Source organism: Selaginella moellendorffii, unplaced genomic scaffold (assembly GCF_000143415.4).
Source record: "Selaginella moellendorffii unplaced genomic scaffold, v1.0 SELMOscaffold_53, whole genome shotgun sequence".
NCBI lineage: Eukaryota > Viridiplantae > Streptophyta > Lycopodiopsida > Selaginellales > Selaginellaceae > Selaginella > Selaginella moellendorffii.
Window position 1 is genome coordinate 1325354 of NW_003314314.1, and position 23836 is coordinate 1349189.

Sequence of the window (23836 nt, forward strand, 5' to 3'; positions counted from 1 at the left end):
GTTTAGGCGAGTCAGTTTTGTTGGAGATGTGCAACTCATCATATGCCAACTTACTGGAGAGTACCAAGTCCGCAAAGAGAACCTGAAAGAGCTATGGCAGCGGGCGGTCAACCTGAAGGGGGCATTTTTGGGAAGAGCATTGAAGCATTTCTCATCTTTGAGTGAGTGTTGGGGGAGGTGCCCCTCCTTCCCCCAACAACACGAGTGTTTCGGATAATTTTGTGGCTGTAGATATAGTCCAGCAAGCCAGACTAATGGTGCAGCAGCTGAGTGAACCAAGGACTATAGAGTTTGTTCAAGGTAGCAAAAGCACCAATGAAGTACTTCGACAAGCAAGAGTTAAATTTGGGACATAGAAAGTAGATATGGATTTCACCATGTTGGATATAGCGGGATTTGATGAAATTTTCGGGATAGATTGATTCAATCAGTTTGTGGTAGCTTTGCATGGACAAGGTAGAAACCTTGTGGTACTGGCTAATGCCCGAGGAGAACGATCTAGGGTGGAGGCCTAGGATCTAAAGGTAGGGCAATGTAAGGCCAAAGACTCTTGCTTGAACCTGGTGTTTATGAGAGGATAACTCACTAAAGGAACCAAGGCAACATTTTTGTGGTTACTTTCGGTAAGGAGTAATAAAAAGACAGGAACAAAAGAAGTGCCTTTAGTGATCTAGCAGGTGTTGGACCAATTCCAAGACACCATGCCGGAAGAGTTGCCGGCGAGGTTACCCCCTGAACGATTGATAGGCACAAGATCGAGTTGGTTGAGGGTGCTAAGGTAGTGATTCGTGCCCCCTATCGGTTGAACAAAAAGGAACTCGAGGAGCTCAAATGCTAACTTGAGCAGTTGGTGGAAAAAGGGTATGTTAGGTTGAGCAAGTCACTGTATGGTGCATCAATGTTATTTGTGAAAAAGAAATATGGATCTATATGCGCGTAGACTACTGGTTGTTCAACAAGTATACAAAGAAAAACAAATACCCTTTACCAAGGATTCAGAACCTATTCGATAGATTGGGAAAAGCGAAATACTTCTCAAGGATCAACCTAAAGTCAGGATACTACTAGATTAGGGTAGCAGAGGAAAATGTCAATAAAACAACTTCTCGAACAAGGTACGGAAGCTTTGAGTTTCTGGTGATGCCTTTTGCGCTATGCAATGCACCAACAACATTATCAGCATTGATGAACCACATTTTTGTAGTCTATTTAGATCATTTCATGGTTGTTTACATTAACGACATCTTGATCTATAGCGACACGCTAGAGGAGCATGCCAAACACTTGACAAAGGTGTTTGAGAAACTAAGGAACACCAGTTGTATACTAAAGAGAGTAAATGTGACTTTACTCAATAAAAGGTAAAGTTTCTTGAGCATGTGGCGGGCAAGGATGGGCTCAAGGTGGACCCTGAAAAGGTCTAAGCAATCCAGAAAAGGGAACAACCATCAAATGTACACGTGTTAAGGGCATTCTTGGGGCTATGCAACTATTACCAAAAGTTTATCAAACACTATTCGAGAGTAACTCTGCCTTTAGTGGACCAAATGGGAAAAGGGAAGATGGTATAGACAACAAAATATGAGGTGTCATTTGTCCACCTCAAAGGGAAGTTGAGGAAGGCTCTCGTGTTGGCATTACCAAACTTTGGTAAGAACTTTGAGGTAGAAACAGATGCTTCAGACTTGGGATTGGGCATAGTATTGAAACAAGACAACTATCCAGTAGCGTTCTTCTCGAAGAAGTTGGAGAACGCTCAGCGAAAGTGGCTTGTCCATGAGAAGGAATTGTTTGCGGTGGTCAAGACACTCAAGGAGTGGCGACACTACCTTGGGAGGCACTTCAAAATTTACACGGATAATATGGTAATAAAACACTTCTTGTCATAGCCCAACTTAAGAGAGAAACAACGTCAGTGGGCCAATGCTTTGGCCAAATTTGATTGCAAGATTTTGTATAAATCTAGGAAGAGCAACATCGTAGCGGATGTTCTAAGTCAAAAAGTGAGCTTGAAGTTGGCGATATCCAACACGATAACAACCTTTTGGGATGATGTGTAAACAGCATATGACAACAATGGTATAGCACAAGAAGTGTTGCTGAGGAACCAAGAGGAGTGGGAAGCTCACCAAAGAGATGAGTTCCTAATAGGAGTGAAAATAGGTTATGCAGAACGCAATGGACTCATCGATTTTATACAAATGAGGGTGTATGTTCCAGAAGGGGAATTAAGGAAGGTAGCCTAAGAAGAGTGTCATGATGGACCTCTTGCGGGATACCCCAAAACTATGGGCTTATTCAAGAGGAAGTATCACTAGCTAGACATGGCTAAGGATGTCCAAGACTATGTAAAGACATGTTCAACATGTTAGCAAGTTGAAGCCGTGACTAAGGCTACTGGGGGCTTGTTATAAAGCATACCAATCCATGCAAATGTCTTACAATGGACTTCATTATGGGACTCCCCTCAAGTGAGGGGTTTGATGGAATATTCGTGGTGGTGGACTGATTTTGGAAGATGGCATATTTCATACCCACCACAAAAGCTCTATTTCGTTAAAGTGGGAATTGTCATTATCCCACTTGTAAAATAAGGTTTCGAAACCTTTATATAGTATATAAATATAATAAAATTCAACTGCATTGAGGCACATGCCATTTTATTTTAAACAAGGAAATGTCTACTCAATCACTTCTCCTCCCCCTGCCACTGCTTCACCTCTCTCTTCTCCTTGTCATCGTCGTCCAATTTTTTTCCATCCTTTTAATATTGGCTCAGTTGCTCCGAGTCTAGGTGGAGTCCAAGTCCCCATTCAATCTTTACTTTCCCCTTATTAATAAAACAACTTCGTAGACTTCCAATAACATGCTGTAACACGCTGTAACACTTCTAGTATAATGCAAATCCTCTCAAAGAATTGTCTTTTAATATTAATACAATGGCATGGAACCCCATGCCATAATAAGTTACATTTTTAAATAAATACATGCCATCTCAGATTGTTATTTTTTGCCTCCAACGCCTATACAATAATCTTGGAATTTCATCACTCTCCACACTATCAGGATTTAAACCCAATAGTAATGCCATCTCTTCTCTAATACGTCCACGCTCATGTTCAGTGGTCGAAGAACCCATCCGGTTGAGCAGATTATGGAGATGCGGATAGTGCTTGGCTAGACAATATACATGCTATAAATGATGACTGGTGTCTGTCCGATCAAATGGCTTCTGATATATCGTTCCATCTGCCATTTGGTTGATTTCTGCAGCCACCTCCTGGATTGGCCGGTTCTCTATCACCATCGCTCCAGCCGTTTTGCAAGGTCCCCCAGAACATACGGTTTCTTCTCCCTAGTTTCCATACTGCAAGAGATGGGGTGCACTGCATATGTTTGCGTGTTCGCTGCAGTTTTAATCGGCGAGTCATCGATGATGAGGATTTCACTTGACCTAGCAGTCCGGTTCATCACTACAGCCTCTGGCTTGACGAAGATGGGCTTGCTACCCCTCACATGGACCATAGTCAAGCAATCCTCCTGCATTAGGAGAAAGTCAAATGGTAATATTACTTGCGTCTGATCGTGCATCATCTGTAGCAACGTTAATGCATTGTGGCGCATCATGGATGTCCAAACTCCCAATTGCAAATTGAACCCGGCCCTCTGTTTTAAGTGTCGCATGGTCATTATTAGATCCCGCAGTTTCTCCCGTGTGATTAATGTGAATCTGTCTCTTTTGACCAACTTGCGACCGCAGGCTTTGGAGGGTGCAGTGACATTCGAGGATGAGCCACGCTCATGGGAGAAAAGGACACCGTTCAGATCAAAAATGATACAGTACCTTCGCCGTGACTCTGAAATGAAATGCGTCAGCATAAAAAATGGTACAAGTCAATTTTACCATCTACAACATTAGCGAATGGTGCTCCCGATGGTCGTTGAGAGGGTTTTAGTCGAGGAAACGTGAAGGGCGGAAATACTCTCCTCTGCAATGTGGGGTCAATCGCATCCGATGGCGTGTGGGCACATGCCATTTCAGCTGTAGACTCTGGTACAACTGGCTCAACAATGGCATGGGGTGGTTCCGATGGCGTGTGATCACATGCCATTTCAGCTGGTGCCTCCGTTGGCAAAGTGGACATGACCGAACAGGCAGCAGGGGCGGTGTAGGGAGGTTCCAACGGCGCGTAGTCAGACGATTGGGCACACGTTGAGTTCGTTGGAAATGAGGATACAACCGGCTCGGCGGCTGGGGCGGCCTCATGCGGGTCCAATGGCGCCTGGTCACCGTCAGTTGGATACGTGGACAAGATTGACTCAGTGGTATGGGCAGCATCAAGTGGAGCGGATCCATATGCATGTCCAAATATCTCCCTTCGATTGAGATGGTATCCTCCCGTGCTACTAAAAACAAACTCATTAGCACATTGAATCGATTATACTGTATTTACCATCAACTGCTATTGAGGAACTAGGACCGATATCACTTGGGCGCACTGCTGATTCTGAAGGATTGGACATACGTTTCGACCCTTGCTTGGCACTATCCTTCCTCGACACTAAAGGCTAGAGTTTGTATCTTAATTCAACTGAATAATCTCTACTTACCATTTGCTCTGCAACCTACATGGACAATGTTAGAAATGGTAAAAGGTTAGGAATGGATGTACTATTATTTACCTGATGGTTTGTCTTGTATGACCTTCCTCCGCTGCTCTTTGGCCACCTCAGGCTGGCCATCGTCGTCATCATCGTTGTCGTCGTTATTGTGATCGTCACCATTGTGAGGACCATCCAAGTCCTCTTCGTCCTCCTCTTCTTCGTCCTCCTCTTCTTTGTCCTCCTCTTCGTCCTTCTGCTCTTCCTGCTCATTATCTTTCTCTGGCTCCTCATCCCCCTCCTGCATTTCTTCCATAGGCTGCTCAGGCTGGATAGCTTGTTTTTCCAGGACCATCTTGGGAAAATCATCTGGCCGAGTCTCGTTCTCAAAATACAAGACATCCATAGCCTGTTTTAGTGCGTGACCTAGGACCGTATCCTCACCCGACTGTCTTAACATGGTTTCTGCACGTTCTTGCACCCTTCGAAGACGACGAGATGAGAAAAACGTGGCCCTGACTTGAAAAGCATCCCTCATCCATTGTACCTCTCCATTGAGATTGGGGAAGGGGAGTCAGCCATAGGAATCTGAGTCAGGAGGTGGTGACTGGCTGCTTTCACTCAGCCCTTGATCTGCAATGAATGGCATGAGCACACACGCCATAACCGCGAGGCATTACCTATCATCTTTTCATTGCCCTTCTTCTTTTTCGAATCAAACGCCTCTGATCCCGACGACTGTCCAACGTGCTTTCGCTTTTTATGACCACTGTCAGTTTGAGCTTGATCTGCAAGAAATGGCATGAGGACCCACGCAATAACCATGATGCTTTACTTCCTGTCCTTGGAGGCTCTGTCGTGCCTTCCGCATCCTCAGGTGCCTGCTCCTCAATTCCCTTTCGCTTTCGTTTCTTATGCGCCCGTTCTACAGAAATAGCATGAGGACATACGCGATAAGCACACAAATGCTTTTACCCTTCCTCCTCTGCCTTGGTCGGTTGTCCATCTCTTTGTCTACAGCGTCTGAAAGCTGTTTTGCAGGTAGCCTAATTTGAGGTTCACGACGTCTCCTTGGCACTTGAACTGTATATTATTGCATCAACACATGCAACATCCCATTATATTTTTAAGTTACCTTTCATAAAGTTTTCCATTGGTTCAACTCGTTCCCCTGAAATACAAACTTAGATAAGTGCATGGGGCCATATGTCATGATCGTACCTGTTTCGGAACTCTCCTTATCACTCTCCGAGGCCTCCCCCTCCTCCACTGGAGGCACGTTGTTCCGTTCGATTTCCTCGACGCGATCTGCAAGAACATTAGTTAATTGCATGGGGCCACACGCCATCAAACCTTCAGGTTCTTGTCGTGAGGTTTGCGCTGCTTGCCCTAGTCTCTTTGGAATTTGAGCTGCAAGAAGCAATGGCATGAAAATTCACGTATAACAAAAATGATTGGTACCTCTCGTCCGTTGTACTTGGTTGGTGCTTGCCTGTTTTGCCTTTGAAGAAGTGTCTCTTGCAAGGAATGGCATGAGACCACACGCCATTGCAAATATAATTTGTACCTCCTTTTTTCCTATTGCTTGTCTGTTTGTCCTTCTTCGATGCACCACCAGTGCGCTTTTCAGTCCTCGTGTCTGAATATTCACAACGATCTATAATCAAAATGGCGTGAGGCCTCACGTGACCTTACCTTGTGCAGGTTGTGAGCTCGGCCCAACATGGGTATCTTCAACAGTAGCTGTTAACGCTGTTTCAGCATCTGGGGGTGGCCATGCTCCTGCATACAGAGCTTGTGAGATAACATTTAAACTTAAAGTGCGTACTCACCAGGTTCGCAGAGAAGATACTGTTTTTCTTTGGCAACTGTAATTATATGCTCCATTGAAGTCACCTCTTCAATGGAGTTTGTCACCGCAACACACGGGACACCCTTGAGTAGTGCAGCTCGAAAGAATAGTCCGCTGCAGTTGTACTCAACAACGCATTTGCCCTTGGAGTCGGAAGCAGGTGACCCACCCGCTATTGCGTTGAAGACCCAGCTGAGCATTTCCCATGCTGCACTTGGAGCTTTCTCTGGATTCGAAAGCTCCATAGCCGTCTTCAGTTCCTTAGGCACGGGTAAATTGACCTCCCTCAGATCAATTCGATCGGCCTTATCGAACGAAGCTGGGAAGTCACTCCAGTCCCACTCTGCTGCAGGACCAATAACAAGGGCGAGTGTGAAGATGCGGACATTCGTCGGTATCTTCTTCTTCTTCAAGAGGTTTGTCGAGACATGTAGCGAGCAGCAACCACATAAAACCCGCCTCTTGGAAAATGGAACTCGAGACACCCAACGAGTTCTCCCTTCCATGTATACAAAGGTTGCCATATTGGAAGATGTGAATCGGGAACTCCAGAATAATGGCTATAGGAAGCTGAGCCAATCTAGATTTAGTAGATTGTGGAGCAACAGGTTCAGGGATGTGAGTATAGGAAAGTACTCCTGCTTTTCAAAGTGTGACGAGTGCATTGCTATCAAAATGGCTTTGTCGAAGAATTCTTGCATCGCTCAAGAGCGAGAGACGTTGGTTAGAAGGCGGCTCGACCACAACATCGAGCAGAGAAGCTGCAGGATTGCATATTATCATAACAGGATTCTCTCCATGGAGAGACCTGACTCTTACCTCTGCATCATCCACGACAAAATGGACTAAAAAAAGACGTGCTTACCTCGACTCAATCCTGCCCCCAAGGCAATCTCTTCATCCATGCAGCTGCCTGTGTCTCTGTTTGGCATAATCGCTCATGGGCATGGTGCCCAGAACTATGGGAACTTCTTTGTACCTCTATGGGGTGGCGGGGGTGCAAACATGATGATTGCGTCCCTAGCAAAACACTTAAGGTCTCTGCAAAGTGCGCAGACTGAGCTGAACGGCCAACCCTTGTATAAGGCCCTTGTCGATCGAACCCCATACAGGGTTCAGCTGGAGGAGGAGCAAAGGCTTGCAGTATCGCGTGGGGCCCCATGCCATCCCAGTGAATATGTTGACCGTCAGATTGTAGGGTTATCACGTGAGGCCTCATGCCATTCCGACGAGGCTGGTCGCCCGGTGAATGCACAGCCTCATCCAAACGAAGCAGAATCTCAAGGAAGTTCTTGCGGCCGATGTGGCCTTCCACCCCATCTTCTGCTCCAAACAGACAATGCTGGCAGTGAGAACAAAAACATGTACGTCTTCGCGTACTTGGCGATGCTTGTTGCCAAAGGCATATTTGAAACGGTTATACTTGGCTTTCTCATGGTTGGGCACACTCATGAAGACGTCGATGCCATGTTCAGTCACCTGGCAGAGTCCCTCCGGCGATCCAATGTCCTCACCCTCCCACAACTCTACGATGAATTCCAAAATTGCATCAAAGGCACTGTTGAAGCTGCACTTGTGACAAAGGTTCCAGACTTTAAGGGGTTTGTAAGAGGCTACATCAGGGACGGATCCGAAACGCTGATTGGCCACTCCAAGCCTCTTCAGTTTCATTTCAGCATGCGTGACGGTGCTCCAGTGATGAGGTACAAGATGAGAGAATGGGACATAGTGTGGCTGCCAGTGGACGGCATTGAACTCTTCAAGAGAGATCCCATAACTGGGGAACCTATGATTCCTCAGGGTTCCCCACGGCCGATGCACCCGGATGGACTCAAAGACTAGGAAAGTATAGTGGCCGGGATTAGACAGCATATTGTCTTCTGGAAGAGGGGGTTGGTGTTTGGTGGAGAATCCTATTTTCAGAGGTGCAAGCCTTTGCTTGAATATTGGGAGAAGATTATATCTGCTATCCAAAATGGGCCAGTTGTATATGAAGAATTGGAAGAGTCCTTTTGGCCAGAACCCAGAGCACTATATAGTAGCGGAACAATGTCCTCTGGAAATGCAGTGACAGATAACGATGTTAAGGATCACTATTGTGGGCCGAGGAACAAGAAGCCGGATTCAGCATTCAATCCAGTACAGGTCTACAAAGGAATGGTCGTGCTTGTCAGACCCAGTATTAAAAAACAAATGATATGGGTGGGGCGCTGCATCACTGATGCAGAGGAGGATGCGGAAACTAACTCCTTCAATGTAACTGTGGAGTGGTTCAAGCCAAGTTCCGGATATACGAAGGATTGCCTAGAAAAGAGATGGGTGCTGAATCCAAGGGATCCCAGCATGAGCATATCGGTGGATAATGTTGTGCATGGTTGGATGCGGAAGCAGAGTGCCACCATCACCTTGCCAGACCATGCAAGAGATGCAGCAAGAGCATTCATAACCCGGGTTCAAGGTGAGATTCATTAATATTCCTTTACTAAGTTTCTAATGTATTTTATTTCAAGGTGAACAATTCGAATCTGAATCAGAGGAGGCGTGATGGCATGTGGCCTTACGCCATTCCTAGGTGAGATGATACAAATAACAAGTATAAATTCTTAGTTGTTCTAGCAAATCTTACTTAAAGTTCAAGGTGAACAAGCCGAATATGAATTCATCGGATTGTTATAACAAATTGCGAGGTGATGGCATGAGGCGATACGCCATTTGAGAGTGGTAGCCATTCCTATATGAGGTGAGTGAAATATTTATTAGAAATACCTCATTCAATTGTGCACTTCTAAGTCTTGGTCCACTCAATACTGTTTGCATGTTTCTATTTTAATTCTTTCTCTAAAATGTTATTTAGCATGTGGCTTCATGCCATTGCTCTCCACAATCATGCATTGAATTTTTCTATCCTTGCATAATACTTCTCTATATATATAGCATGTGCACACATGTGATATGGTTCATTAGGCCTGATATAGTGTGTGAGGTAAAACAAAGATGATGTGACATATGCATTTACCAATCACATGTGCATAAATCTAATAATATGGCGTGTGGCCCATATTAATGGCATATAAACCCATATTGTGGGCTTATATGCTTTATGTACCATCATTCCCTTGCAGTGTGTGTGTTGGTTTCCTTTTATAACACAACGAACTCCATATTTTAGGGTGAAGAGCGTTCTCATGGCAAGCACAAAATCTGTAAGTGAGGCAGAAAAGGAGACGGAGAAGGAGATAGGTGAAGATGTAGAATATATAAGTCTTCCAAACTCCCCGTACTATACTCCAGGTGATCATTTTTCTGAACAAACGGCAACATTAACAACTATTGAGAATGCCCCAGTAACGTCAGAGACAACAATTCAAAGCAAAACAACTGACCCGGAGAAGGATGATAGTACCGCTGAGAGTACCAAACAGGAGGTGTCCACTAGCGCTTAGGCTTATAATGGCGTGTGCCCTCATGCCATTTACTTGATCACCAAATACCTTTTTCCCTTTGCACTAGTATATCTTAATACCGGTCTGAGAAATAGAATGGCATGTGCCCTCAGGCCTTTTACTAAATCACCTTTGAAAGAAATGCAAGCCTCTATGTCGTAAAAAAAAGGTCCTAGAGAAATTCCTTAATAATATGAATGTTATTTAGTTTCATGAAAATACACTAAGGGTCAAATGAGTTAAATGACTTCTCCAGACTAGCAATGCCTCTTGCTACACCTTCACAATTAGATTCGTTAGAAAAAGATAATATTGAATAATATCTAAATGTTCTCACCATTAAGTTATATGTCTGGCTAATAGGAATGACGTTCATCTTGGAAAGCTCACCACACGCTCAATGAACAAACAAATAGTGTGTGCGCGCATGCCATCGCTCTTCTTTAGCTTCAGATTCGGCTTGTTCACCTTGACAATGAGATTTATTATACAACCAGATGGACTCAGTCTGGACACAAAGTCACCGCGCTAGTCACCATGCCCTAGATATGTCTAGCCCCTGGACAAAAAACATATAATTTCACGTCATTTTCAAATACTTGAAAATTTGTACCTAGTCCCATTTTACTGAATAAATCCCACTTTAACGAAATAGAGCATAGCACCAATAAAAGTCGGACTGAGGAACAGCTCCAATACCAAGTTATAAGCGACTAATTTTTCCATTTTACTTTAGTCACTTAACCGCACCTCCGACCACTTGGAGGAGTCTCACTCGCAATCTCCATAAATCCTATTTTGGACTTGGGCTTACTAGCCCTGAGAATGGCATCCCCGCCACTCAACCTATGCACTTGGTCCAAGTGCTCCATGTGTCCGATCCCATGACCGACACCCTAGGGTACCACCAACATATCAGCCTGTTATGCTAAGGCCATGCCCATTCACCTTCGTCACAACGATGGTCTGACACCACCTGCATCCCAGTCCTATCACTCAAAGACTGGGCCATCCATCCATAAGTGATCATCCCAAATCCACTCCTTAGCATTCTTAAGATGCCCACAGACATGGGGATTAGCCTTCCCCAATATCTCCGTTCCAGTCCCCACCAAGTCCCTTTTCATCCTTGGCCGTATTCGCCAACACTGCCACTGGATCAAGGCCTACGGGCCCGACCACTAAGTCCCATTGTCCTCTAGGACTTCCTCCCTATGTGACTGTGTCCTTGGTCACCACACCAGAGGACTACTCCTCTTCCTTTCCACAATCTGGGACTTTGGGACGACATTTCGGAACACCGTGGCCCTACGCGGGCCTCGTGGGTACTCTCCCGGCCTTTCGCCTTTAGGTGCTCTAGCCATGGGCTTAGAGCGAGGTTCCATTGAGCCACACCAGGTATCCAAGTAGGTAGTGCCACCCACACTTGGACTGGGAGCATCGGCCAGACGATCTCCCGGGGGAACTAGAGCCGGCTCTTGAACACTTCACCAAGCTACCCCGCTTGTCGGTCCGTGTTCACTCTAGTCTTGGACTTCCCAATGGTCAGCTCATCACCCAACACTGGGTGCAGCCTCTCTGGGCCAAACTGGCCTTTCCTGGCCAAACTGGCTCCACTGCAGTCCTCCCCCTTACTATACTTTTGGAGCTCACCAAACCCCCTAGGGTTTGGGAGACGAATGCTTTGGGCTTTCACCCTCTCAGACTCGGACTCGAACTCGGACTCGGACTCGAACTCGGACTCGGACTCGGACTCGGCCTCGGTCTCGGTCTTGGTCTCGGTCTCGATCTCGGTCCCGATCTCAGTCTCGGTCTCGGTCTCGGTCTTGGTCTCGGTCTCAGTCCCGGACTCGGTCTCGACCTCGGACTCCCTCTCGGGTCCTTCTCGGACTCCATCTCAAATTCCATCTCGGGTCCATCTCGGACTCCATCTCGGACTCCCTCTGGGACTCCGTCTCGGTCCATCTTGGACTTCGTCTCGGACTCCGTCTCGGTCCATCTCAGACTCCATCTCGGACTTCGTCTCGGTCCACCTCAGACTCCATCTCGGACTCCATCTCGGACTCCATATCAAACTCCGTCTCGGTCCACCTTGGACTCCATCTCGAACTCCGGCTCGGTCCACCTCGGACTCCATCTCGGACTCTGGCTCGGTCCACCTCGGACTCCATCTCGGAATCCATCTCGGTCCATCTTGGACTCCATCTTGGAGTCCATCTCGGATACTTCCACGTGTCATGTGTTGGTCCTTTTTAGGTCCCTTTTTGGAGCCTTGCTTATTGGTTGCCTCGTGCTCGCTCCTCGAGCACTTTGTTGGGAGTTCCACTCCCGCTCTCAACCTTCCAAGTCGGAGCTTTTAGTCCAAACGTGTTACGCTCATTTGGCTTTCGCTTCGGCCACTACCACGTGGCGCCCTTTCGGCTCCACTTTGGGGCCTAGGGATTTTGTGTCTCACAAGTGGCTAACTCCATTGGTCATTTCCTTGTCAGTGATAGTTGGATGTTGTATGAGTTGTAGTGCATTTGCATTAGACAAAGAGGTTATCCTAATTTATTTAAGCTGATGTATTTCTTATAAAGTGTGAACACCAAAAAAAATTTCTAAAGTTGTTTCATTGCCGGTGGTCTAGAGTAGAGTATGCATCAACAAGGATGTCAATCTTCCTTAGGGGGGAGAGTGTCACGAATGTGACTTCGGGTATCAAAAGTTACCTATTGACTAATCCTTTTGAATATTCTTTCTTTACTGCTACGATGGAAAGAGGCTGGTATTGCTAAACCCTTTATCAATCCCTCTTGTTCAAGTGTTAGTAAACTTGACTTAGCATTTGTACATCGCCAGACAAGTATAAGGAAAGAATTCTTAGGTGTCTATTTAGCCAAGCATACTTGGCTTGGTTTTTTAGTTCTCTTTTGCTCTATCCTGCACTAGCTTAACAAGAACCCTTGTGGTATTGAGATTGGTCCCTCAAAATTTTCTAAATGATAGCTTACCATGTCTGCTAAACACCCTCGCTATCATATCCTTTGTGTTAGTATTTTTTGGTCTGAATTGTTATTTATGGAAAGTGTCTAGATTTGTTAATTTGGCATATTTACAGAATGTAGAGATTGTCTTGAATATAATGGTGTTGGTATCACATCCAAATTCGTAATCTAAGGTCATTCCATATTTAGTAAGTTTTAAATTTATCCCAGAAACTAACTCTTGGTACTAAGGGTGGCTAAGGGTGAAAGCCCAAAGTGTGCATTCCTCAGGGGGGGGGGGGGGGGGGGGTTTGTCAGGGGTTCCAAATGTATAGTAAGGATAGTGGATAACTTGGGCATGGCTGACCAACCTGAGGCATAGTTTAGTTTTCACTTGCATGCCTATCCTTGTTACATCCAACTTGGGTCTAAGCCCAAGTTCCACACCAAGATAGTTGGTGGAGTACCCATTGGCCACCAATATGCTGAAATAATGTTAGACTCCATTTAGCTCCATTTTGTATCTTACTTCTGGCATTGGGATGTTAGATGCTCTAGGACTACTCCATGCTTTTGTCCCTTTATTCCTTGGCCTATACACTCAAGAGTTGCTCCATGCTCTGATTCTTTTGCTTTTTAGCTCCATGGTTAAGAGTTTGGCTTTGTTCCTTCATTTAGTGGCATAAGGTCATGAAACTTGGGCTCCACTCGATTGTCCTTGGACACGTGGCATATGGTGAGTGACATATGGCATATGGAAGGTGTAAGTTCTGCTTCGTAATTATCTTATGGTAAATCATCATAGGATAAAGGGTGAAAACCATGTTCACTAGAATCTATGGATGGATAGCTAACACTTTGTTCCTTGTGTAGTGAGTAACTGAAACCAAGTAAAACCAAGTAAAACCCTTCTTCCTTTTCGAATCAAACGCCTCTGATCCCGACGACTGTCCAACGTGCTTTCGCTTTTTATGACCACTGTCAATTTGAGCTTGGCTGGTGCTTGCCTGTTTTGCCTTTGAAGAAGTGTCTCCTGCAAGGAATGGCATGAGACCACACGCCATTGCAAATATAATTTGTACCTCCTTTTTTCCTATTGCTTGTCTGTTTGTCCTTCTTCGACGCGCCACTAGTGCGCTTTTCAGTCCTCATGTCTGAATATTCACAACAATCTATAATCAAAATGGCGTGAGGCCTCACGTGACCTTACCTTGTGCAGGTTGTGAGCTCGGCCCAACATGGGTATCTTCAACAGTAGCTATTAACGCCGTTTCAGCATCTGGGGGTGGCCACGCTCCTGCATACAGAGCTTGTGAGATAACATTTAAACTTAAAGTGCGTACTCACCAGGTTTGCAGAGAAGATACTATTTTTCTTTGGCAACTGTAATTATATGCTCCATTGAAGTCACCTCTTCAATGGAGTTTGTCACCGCAACACACGGGACACTCTTGAGTAGTGCAGCTCAAAAGAATAGTCCGCCGCAGTTGTACTCGACAACGCATTTGCCCTTGGAGTCGGAAGCAGGTGACCCACCCGCTATTGCGTTGAAGACCCAGCTGAGCATTTCCCATGCTGCACCTGGAGCTTTCTCTGGATTCGAAAGCTCCATAGCCGTCTTCAGTTCCTTAGGCACGGGTAAATTGACCTCCCTCAGATCAATTCGATCGGCCTTGTCGAACGAAGCTGGGAAGTCACTCCAGTCCCACTCTGCTGCAGGACCAATAACAAGGGCGAGTGTGAAGATGCGGACATTCGTCGGTATCTTCTTCTTAGCCATTATCCCATGGATCTCCTGCATCTCCTTGCCTTTCAACTGAGCCTTCACCTCGTTCAAGGCCTTCCAGAACTTGTGATAGGATTCGGAGTCGTAGATCATATAGTGGACTGAAGATTCCACCTCTGCAAGTCCCACCATTAAGTCAATGATGGAGCTGACTTCGTCTGCATGAGTGATCTCCTCGTTTGTGAAGTCCATCACACAAAAGATGTTCTTGACCTGCTCATCTCCGCGGGAAATGATGCTCCTCCACCTTTGATCCTCATCCGAATTCACATATACCCGGTAAGGTTCTCGATAGGCCTCTGCTGCGGGGTCGAGCTGTTTTTGAAGCCGGCGGTCGACATCCCTCTTAATGAAATTTGGATACTGATCCAACTTCTCAGCTTTATTTTTTCGTGGCATCCCGCAGCAGATCGATGAACTTGGGGGCCCCCTTCACGTACTCGTCGATGTCTTCATTTGACAACTCCAGCTCTTCCATCATCTCTTGCGTGGTGTCGACGCTCACCCTCTCCACGGCCACTTGCTCGAGGATCCAATCCTTCAATAGCGCACAAGCTCTCAGAGTCGTGCACAAGTCCTCGTATGTCACAATATGGCCGGGAGTCATTTTGGTCTTGTTGAAGACTACCTCACCACGTAGAAGAGCATTAGCCACTGTCAGAAGGTCGTCGTCGTCTAGAGACCGCGAGAAACGCAAGGCGTTGAGCTTCAAATCATTGGGCTTCCGGCCGTCCTCCACACCCATTGAGTTTAGCAACTCCCTGTCATGGTACCTCCTTAGCACATCTACCCATTTGTCAAAAACAACTTTTGTCGCGAGTAGAATGTTATGGATGCTGAGTGTGTCATTGACCCCCAGTGTTTTCGAGAGAAGACTCGAGAATTCCTGCAATGGAAATGGCGTGAAGCCACATGCTATGCCACATGCAACGAGGCTTACCTGCCAGGCGCTAGTTGCTAGTGCACGTCCTTGTCCTGGTTTTTGTGGCTTCTTCAGTTGAACCCAGAGCTTTCGTGTTCGTGCCAATGTCTCGTGCAGACCCGATTTGTAGCACGTTTCTTGCTTGACATTCTGCGCGTGGGAGATGTATATGATAGATCAGAGGGGCGAATTGCCTTTTATCAGGCGGACAACTCTTGTCTTGAAGACTTTCTTCAGCTCCTCGCCCACCATAATATCCACAACTATCTCTTGCATCGCCAAGCTAGAATGCTGCCCGGAGACGGCATAGAACTGGATGTTCTGATCGTCCAACACCTTCCTCTTGATCAAGTTTGGAAACCTCGTCTCGCCCTTCATTGTTCGGTAGTAGGGGATCACGTCTGCGATGTCGGGTGTTACTGGACTTGCCAGCATCTTCTGCTTCAGTTTCTCCACCCACTCATCAGATACTAGCCTGTGGTTGTATTTGCTTTGGATGTCGATACGGCTCACATCGATTGTATATACTTTGTTGGAATAGTAACAAGTACTATTATCTGCGACGATTTTTGCTGCCTCTTCTTGCTCTTTCTGCTCTTTGCGGCTCTTCTTTTTGGTGGGTGTAGTGTTCGAACCCGAGGCAATGGCATCACCAAGTAGCTTCTTTTTTGGAGCAGGAGAGTCGGACGTCGGCTTGAGCTTGACCACCCTTTTCTGCTTCGGGGTAGTTTCCAGATCGACCCCCTTCCCCTTTGCTTCGCGAACTGGAGGCACTTTCAACGGCTCAATGTTGGAATATAGTTTTTGAACATCGCCGTAGGTGAGGTCCGTGGATTCCATGTGATCTTCATAGACCCGCAGCGTCTTTGAAATTGTGGGCCTCCTGGACAACCTCTCCCTAGCTCCCTCTAGGAATTCCTCATAGCCGCTGCCCCCCTCCGGGAAGCCGCTAGGATGTGCAAGGTGGATCTTGAAGGCGGACGCTGTCTCTACCACAAGTGCTAGTCCATATTCTTGCATGGAACTGCATGGAGTGTCTGTCACTTGGATGAGGATCCCCATGCATTCTTTTCTCCCACCATCTGTGTTGTACAGCCTCAGATCCTTGCCTTCCATCCCGAAAGTCCAACTAGTGAGCTCCTCCCCCTTCTCTGCATCCACATTGACAGTGGCTGGAAGAAGAACGCAATTCCTCGCCTGTTCAGAAATGCACAACAATTAGAGCTGACAGATGAAAAGCTAGTAGCTGGAAATAACGTGAGGCCACACGCCATTCACCACTGCATCAGATGTCTTGAGGCTGCATCCTAAAATGGCGTGAGGCTACACGCCATCTGTAACCGGACTGCACTCGAGAGCCCAATCGGTGCATGCCAATGTTGCTACTGAATGGCATGTGGCCTCATGCCATTTTCTACTTGGCCTAAAAGACTTACCATTTGAAGCCGAATGGAGGCGTGACAATCGAGGCCGGACTCGCTGGCGAATGTGCACTGTGTGTGCAACGGATCGTAGCAGCAAGGCTACTCTGCCACTTACAGTTGGAGAGTGGCGCTGAAATCTCCCGAGACGCCAAGTGGGCTGCGTGTGGGTGGCGGAGTGGGCAGCGGAGTTGGCGGCGAAGTTACAAATTGGGTGTGTCTTGGGCCATCTTGGGCCCTTACAATTTCATGGTTAGCATATTGTCATGTATGTTTTTACTTGCCTGCAGCTGTGTGTATATCAAGATGGCATGAGGCCTCATGCCAATTTTGTGAATGCGAAATTTCACGTGGGTGTCAATAACATGTTTGAATAATGGCATGTGGCCTCATGCTATTGAGGTTGTTTGGTATGTTATGATTTAGGCCATTCTCCAATCATTTTTTGTATGGTCTTAACTTCTTTTCTGCACTTTCAGAATGGCCTCCACAAGTGCGACGCATGTTCCCTCCGTGGATCTTAAGAACTGTGCTACATGGATTCAGGCAAAGGTGTTTCTAAACAACCCCGAGGGGGAGGTGGTAGCTAAGGGCTTAGCCACAGTTGTCAATCCAAGAGATGCGGTTGCTAATCAAGAATTGGGCTGAGATGATATTGGAGTTGCGATTTTAGAGGTTGTTGACACAGAAGAAAACAGTCTGACTATTGGAAGCATTGTGCGGTGGAAATTGAGGCACTTAGTGTTTGAGAATGTGAAGGATTCACAATCAAACACCACTACAACTGATGATAGAACATCTCTTCATGGGAAAAGAAAGTACACCTTCCTAAAGCGCAGCCAAAGGGATCTGAGCAACGAACCGAAAAGGCAGAAAATGGCGATGGAGGTTCAAATGGTCTCGACAGTTGCTTGTTGCAAGAGGAGGTGCTGTCAACATGCTGATTGGGATGCTATTGAAGAGGAGAGAGCAAGATACAAGACATTGTCCTGGAAGGCAGCTCGCAATTTTGTGTATGAGGCGTTACGGTCATCTATTGATGCTTCAGAACATCAGGTGGGGGGCATGGTCTTCCAGAGGGGTTTGGTCTGCATGAAGGCATGGAGAATCATTTATGGAGTCCCTCGAACCACATTCTACAGAATCAAAACTGAGTTCAAGGAACAAAGGGTTCAACAGGCAGTCCATGGGAACGACGGTACGCACAAAACCAGGGGTCATGTTGTATATGGAGAGGCAATCTTCAAGAGGTTTGTCGAGACATGTAGCGAGCAGCAACCACATAAAACCCGCCTCTTGGAAGATGGATCACGAGACACCCAACGAGTTCTCCCTTCCATGTATACCAAGGGGGCCATATTGGAAGATGTGAATCGGGAACTCCAGAGTAATGGCTACAGGAAGCTGAGCCAATCTAGATTTAGTAGATTGTGGAGCAACAGGTTCAGGGATGTGAGTATAGGAAAGTACTCCAGCTTTTCAAAGTGTGACGAGTGCACTGCTATCAAAATGGCTTTGTCGAAGAATTCTTGCAGCGCTCAAGAGCGAGAGACGTTGGTTAGAAGGCGGCTCGACCACAACATCGAGCAGAGAAGCTGCAGGACTGCATATTATCATAACAGGATTCTCTCCATAGAGAGACCTGACTCTTACCTCTGCATCATCCACGACAAAATGGACCAGAAAAAGACGTGCTTACCTCGACTCAATCCTGCCCCCAAGGCAATCTCTTCATCCATGCAGCTGCCTGTGTCTCTGTTTGGCATAATCGCTCATGGGCATGGTGCCCAGAACTATGGGAACTTCTTTGTACCTCTATGGGGTGGCGGGGGTGCAAACATGATGATTGCGTCCCTAGTAAAACACTTAAGGTCTCTGCAAAGTGCGTAGATTGAGCTGAACGGCCAACCCTTGCATAAGGCCCTTGTCGATCGAACCCCATACAGGGTTCAGCTGGAGGAGGAGCAAAGGCTTGCAGTATCGCGTGGGGCCCCATGCCATCCCAGTGAATATGTTGGCCGTCAGATTGTAGGGTTATCACGTGAGGCCTCATGCCATTCCGACGAGGCTGGTCGCCCGGTGAATGCACAGCCTCATCCAAACGAAGTAGAATCTCAAGGAAGTTCTTGCGGCCCATGTGGCCTTCCACCCCATCTTCTGCTTCAAACAGACAATGCTGGCAGTGAGAACAAAAACGTGTACGTCTTCACGTACTTGGCAATGCTTGTTGCCAAAGGCATATTTGAAACGGTTACACTTGGCTTTCTCATGGTTGGGCACACTCATGAAGACGTCGATGCCATGTTCAGTCACCTGGCAGAGTCCCTCCGGCGATCCAATGTCCTCACCCTCCCACAACTCTACGATGAATTCCAAAATTGCATCAAAGGCACTGTTGAAGCTGCACTTGTGACAGAGGTTCCAGACTTTAAGGGGTTTGTAAGAGGCTACATCAGGGACGGATCCGAAACGCTGATTGGCCACTCCAAGCCTCTTCAGTTTCATTTCAGCATGCGTGACGGTGCTCCAGTGATGAGGTACAAGATGAGAGAATGGGACATAGTGTGGCTGCCAGTGGACGGCATTGAACTCTTCAAGAGAGATCCCATAACTGGGGAACCTATGATTCCTCAGGGTTCCCCACGGCCGATGCACCCGGATGGACTCAAAGACCAGGAAAGTATAGTGGCCGGGATTAGACAGCATATTGCCTTCTGGAAGAGGGGGTTGGTGTTTGGTGGAGAATCCTATTTTCAGAGGTGCAAGCCTTTGCTCGAATATTGGGAGAAGATTATATCTGCTATCCAAAATGGGCCGGTTGTATATGAAGAATTGGAAGAGTCCTTTTGGCCAGAACCCAGAGCACCAGATAGTAGCGGAACAATGTCCTCTGGAAATGCAGTGACAGATAACGATGTTGAGGATCACTATTGTGGGCCGAAGAACAAGAAGCCGGATTCAGCATTCAATCCAGTACAGGTCTGCAAAGGAATGGTCGTGCTTGTCAGACCCAGTAATAAAAAACAAATGATATGGGTGGGGCGTTGCATCACTAATGCAGAGGAGGACGCGGAAACTAACTCCTTCAATGTAATTGTGGAGTGGTTCAAGCCAAGTTCCAGATATACGAAGGATTGCCTAGAAAAGAGATGGGTGCTGAATCCAAGGGATCCTAGCATGAGCATATCGGTGGATAATGTTGTGCATGGTTGGATGCGGAAGCAGAGTGCCACCATCACCTTGCCAGACCATGCAAGAGATGCAGCAAGAGCATTCATAACCCTGGTTCAAGGTGAGATTCATTAATATTCCTTTACTAAGTTTCTAATATATTTTATTTCAAGGTGAACAATTCGAATCTGAATCAGAGGAGGCGTGATGGCATGTGGCCTTATGCCATTCCTAGGTGAGATGATACAAATAACAAGTATAAATTCTTAGTTGTTCTAGCAAATCTTACTTAAAGTTCAAGGTGAACAAGCCGAATATGAATTCATCGGATTGTTATAACAAATTGCAAGGTGATGGCATGAGGTGATACGCCATTTGAGAGTGGTAGCCATTCCTATATAAGGTGAGTGAAATATTTATTAGAAATACCTCATTCAATTGTGCACTTCTAAGTCTTGGTCCACTCAGTACTGTTTGCATGTTTCTATTTTAATTCTTTCTCTAAAATGTTATTTAGCATGTGGCTTCATGCCATTGCTCTCCACAATCATGCATTGAATTTTTCTATCCTTGCATAATACTTCTCCATATATATAGCATGTGCACACATGTGATATGGTTCATTAGGCCTGATATAGTGTGTGAGGTAAAACAAAGATGATGTGACATATGCATTTACCAATCACACGTGCATAAATCTAATAATATGGCGTGTGGCCCATATTAATGGCACATAAACCCATATTGTGGGCTTATGTGCTTTATGTACCATCATTCCCTTGCAGCTTGTGTGTTGGTTTCCTTTTATAACACAACGAACTCCATATTTTAGGGTGAAGAGCATTCTCATGGCAAGCACAAAATCTGTAAGTGAGGCAGAAAAGGAGACGGAGAAGGAGATAGGTGAAGATGTAGAATATATAAGTCTTCCAAACTCCCCGTACTATACTCCAGGTGATCATTTTTCTGAACAAACGGCAACATTAACAACTATTGAGAATGCCCCAGTAACGTCAGAGACAACAATTCAAAGCAAAACAACTGACCCGGAGAAGGATGATAGTACCGCTGAGAGTACCAAACAGGAGGTGTCCACTAGCGCTTAGGCTTATAATGGCGTGTGCCCTCATGCCATTTACTTGATCACCAAATACCTTTTTCCCTTTGCACTAGTATATCTTAATACCGGTCTGAGAAATAGAATGGCATGTGCCCTCAGGCCTTTTACTAAATCACCTTTGAAAGAAATGCAAGCCTCTATGTCGTAAAAAAAAGGTCCTAGAGAAATTCCTTAATAATATGAATGTTATTTAGTTTCATGAAAATACACTAAGGGTCAAATGAGTTAAATGACTTCTCCAGACTAGCAATGCCTCTTGCTACACCTTCACAAATAGATTCGTTAGAAAAAGATAATATTGAATAATATCTAAATGTTCTCACCATTAAGTTATATGTCTGGCTAATAGGAATGACGTTCATCTTGGAAAGCTCACCACACGCTCAATGAACAAACAAATAGTGTGTGCGCGCATGCCATCGCTCTTCTTTAGCTTCAAATTCGGCTTGTTCACCTTGACAATGAGATTTATTATACAACCAGATGGACTCAGTCTGGACACAAAGTCACCGCGCTAGTCACCATGCCCCAGATATGTCTAGCCTCTGGACAAAAAACATATAATTTCACGTCATTTTCAAATACTTGAAAATTTGTACTTAGTCCCATTTTACTGAATAAATCCCACTTTAACGAAATAGAGCTTAAGTAGCTAGTACAATAGGTAGGAACGTTAACAAGGGAACTTAACTAAGGCTAATGCAGTGGTGGTTGGATAGACGAGATAAACTTGCAAATTAGAAATGAAAGATTTATGGTTTACAATTTGATATCGGAGTCTTTTCCTCAATTCTAATGAAGGATAGAGGCAAATTGCTAAAAGATGGCTAAGGTAAGGTATAAGTGAACCAAGGCAGAGATGGAACATCCTCTAGAGATGGAGCCTCTGATCAAACAAGAAGCTATAAATGAGGAATTTTTGTATGATAAGGATGTGAGTGAGCATACCTTCAAACAAGAGTTTGGTGGTGAGGTTTGGTCATCCAAGGCTCAATTGGATGCTTTAAAAGGAAAATTAGCACAGATTAATGCCCTACTGGAGACCCTTGTTCGCAATTTAAAGTGTGATAAGAAGTGAAAGAAAAGGCAAAAAACAGCAAATGCTGGTAGTGTAGAAGGCATAGATCCCTTGGCAGGGACTGAGGCAAAACCAAATAAGGTCAAACAAATTGAAGTGGAATTAGTCCCTCAAGAAATTCCTAAGTACAAACCAAAGCCCTCACCAGTCTTCAAGGGAATGAATGACTATAAGTTGATAGAGGAGTGGTTTTACAATATAGAGGACAACTTTCGAGTGTTGTGATTACCAAGCTTGAAAAGGGTCCCATATGCAAAACCATACTTAGTAGATAACACTAAATCTTGGTGGAGAACAATAGAGGCCAACAAAGGACTAGTGGCCACTTGGGAAGTGATGAAGGTGAAGATCCATGTAACTTATGTGCCTTTGAATGTTACTCTCTATTTAAGGGACAAACTGAGTAGACTGAAGCACACCGAAACCATTCAAGAGTATATGAATGTGTTTATGGCCAAGAGGATTCTTATCATGGATATAGGTAATATAGACATATTCCATGCCTTCATATCAAGCTTATAGACCTGGGCTTAGGGCGAGGTGATGCATTAGAACCTGACTAACTATAAGGAATCTTTAGATGCAGCTATTATGGTGCATTTTGATGATAACTTGTGAAAGGGGAACACAACAAAGTTAAAATCCATGTTCAACAAAGGAGTCTAACCAAGAGGGACATATAATAAAAAAAAATTTAGGAGGAGTTTCTCTAAGAATGAGTCTTTAGGGTTTTGGAAAGATAGATCTGGTGGCCAAAGAGCAAGTACGTGGGGGATTTAGGTAAAAAGGGATAAACCCTTTAATAAAAAAATGAAGTTTGCTAATAGTGCAAGAAACAACGTATGTTTCAATTATGTAGAATAGGGATACTTCTTGAGAGTCAAGTCAAGTCAAGTCCAAACTTAGGTATGTGATCTAGTCCCTAGCTCAAAATTACTCATTATACAAGCAACTTTGGTAGAGAGATGTTCATAACATCTACTAGCCTTCCGACAAAAGCTCGAAAGTAGCTTTATTAAGAATTTTATTGGCATAAATGCTTCAGATGATTTTGTGGTTGTAGATATAGTCTAGCAAGCCAAATTAATAGTGCAACAGCTTGGTGAACCAAGGTTTATAGAGTTTGTTTAATGTGGCTAAAGTATCAATGAGGTACTTTGACAAGTTAAAAGTCAAACTAGAGACATGCTTAGTGGACATGGACTTTATCGTATTAGATATGGTGGGATTTGACATGATCTTCGGGATGAATTGGTTTAATCAATTTGTGGTAGCCTTGCATAGACAAGGTAGAAACTTAGTGGTATTAGCGAATGTTTGAGGAAAATGATCCAGAGTGGAATCTCATAATCTAAAGGTAGGGCAATGCAAGGCAAAGACTCCTTCTTGAACCTGGTGTCTACAAAAAGACACTCACTAAAGGAACCAAAGAAGCATTTTTGTGTTTGCTCTTAGGGAGGTGTGACAAAAAGACA

General features: G+C 45.3%; 1 protein-coding gene across 1 annotated transcript in view; it reads right to left on the reverse strand.

The window, feature by feature from the left end:
* Positions 1-670: 670 nt before the first annotated feature.
* The window catches only part of LOC9636258 (WD repeat-containing protein 63), a 37918-nt gene continuing 14752 nt past the window's right edge, over positions 671-23836 (reverse strand). The window contains exons 16-18 of the mRNA XM_024687376.1: positions 5824-6012; positions 5438-5527; positions 671-795 (exon numbers count right to left, since the gene is read on the reverse strand). Of these exons, the coding sequence (XP_024543144.1) occupies positions 671-795; positions 5438-5527; positions 5824-6012 (404 nt within the window). The remainder of the gene's footprint in view (positions 796-5437; positions 5528-5823; positions 6013-23836) is intronic.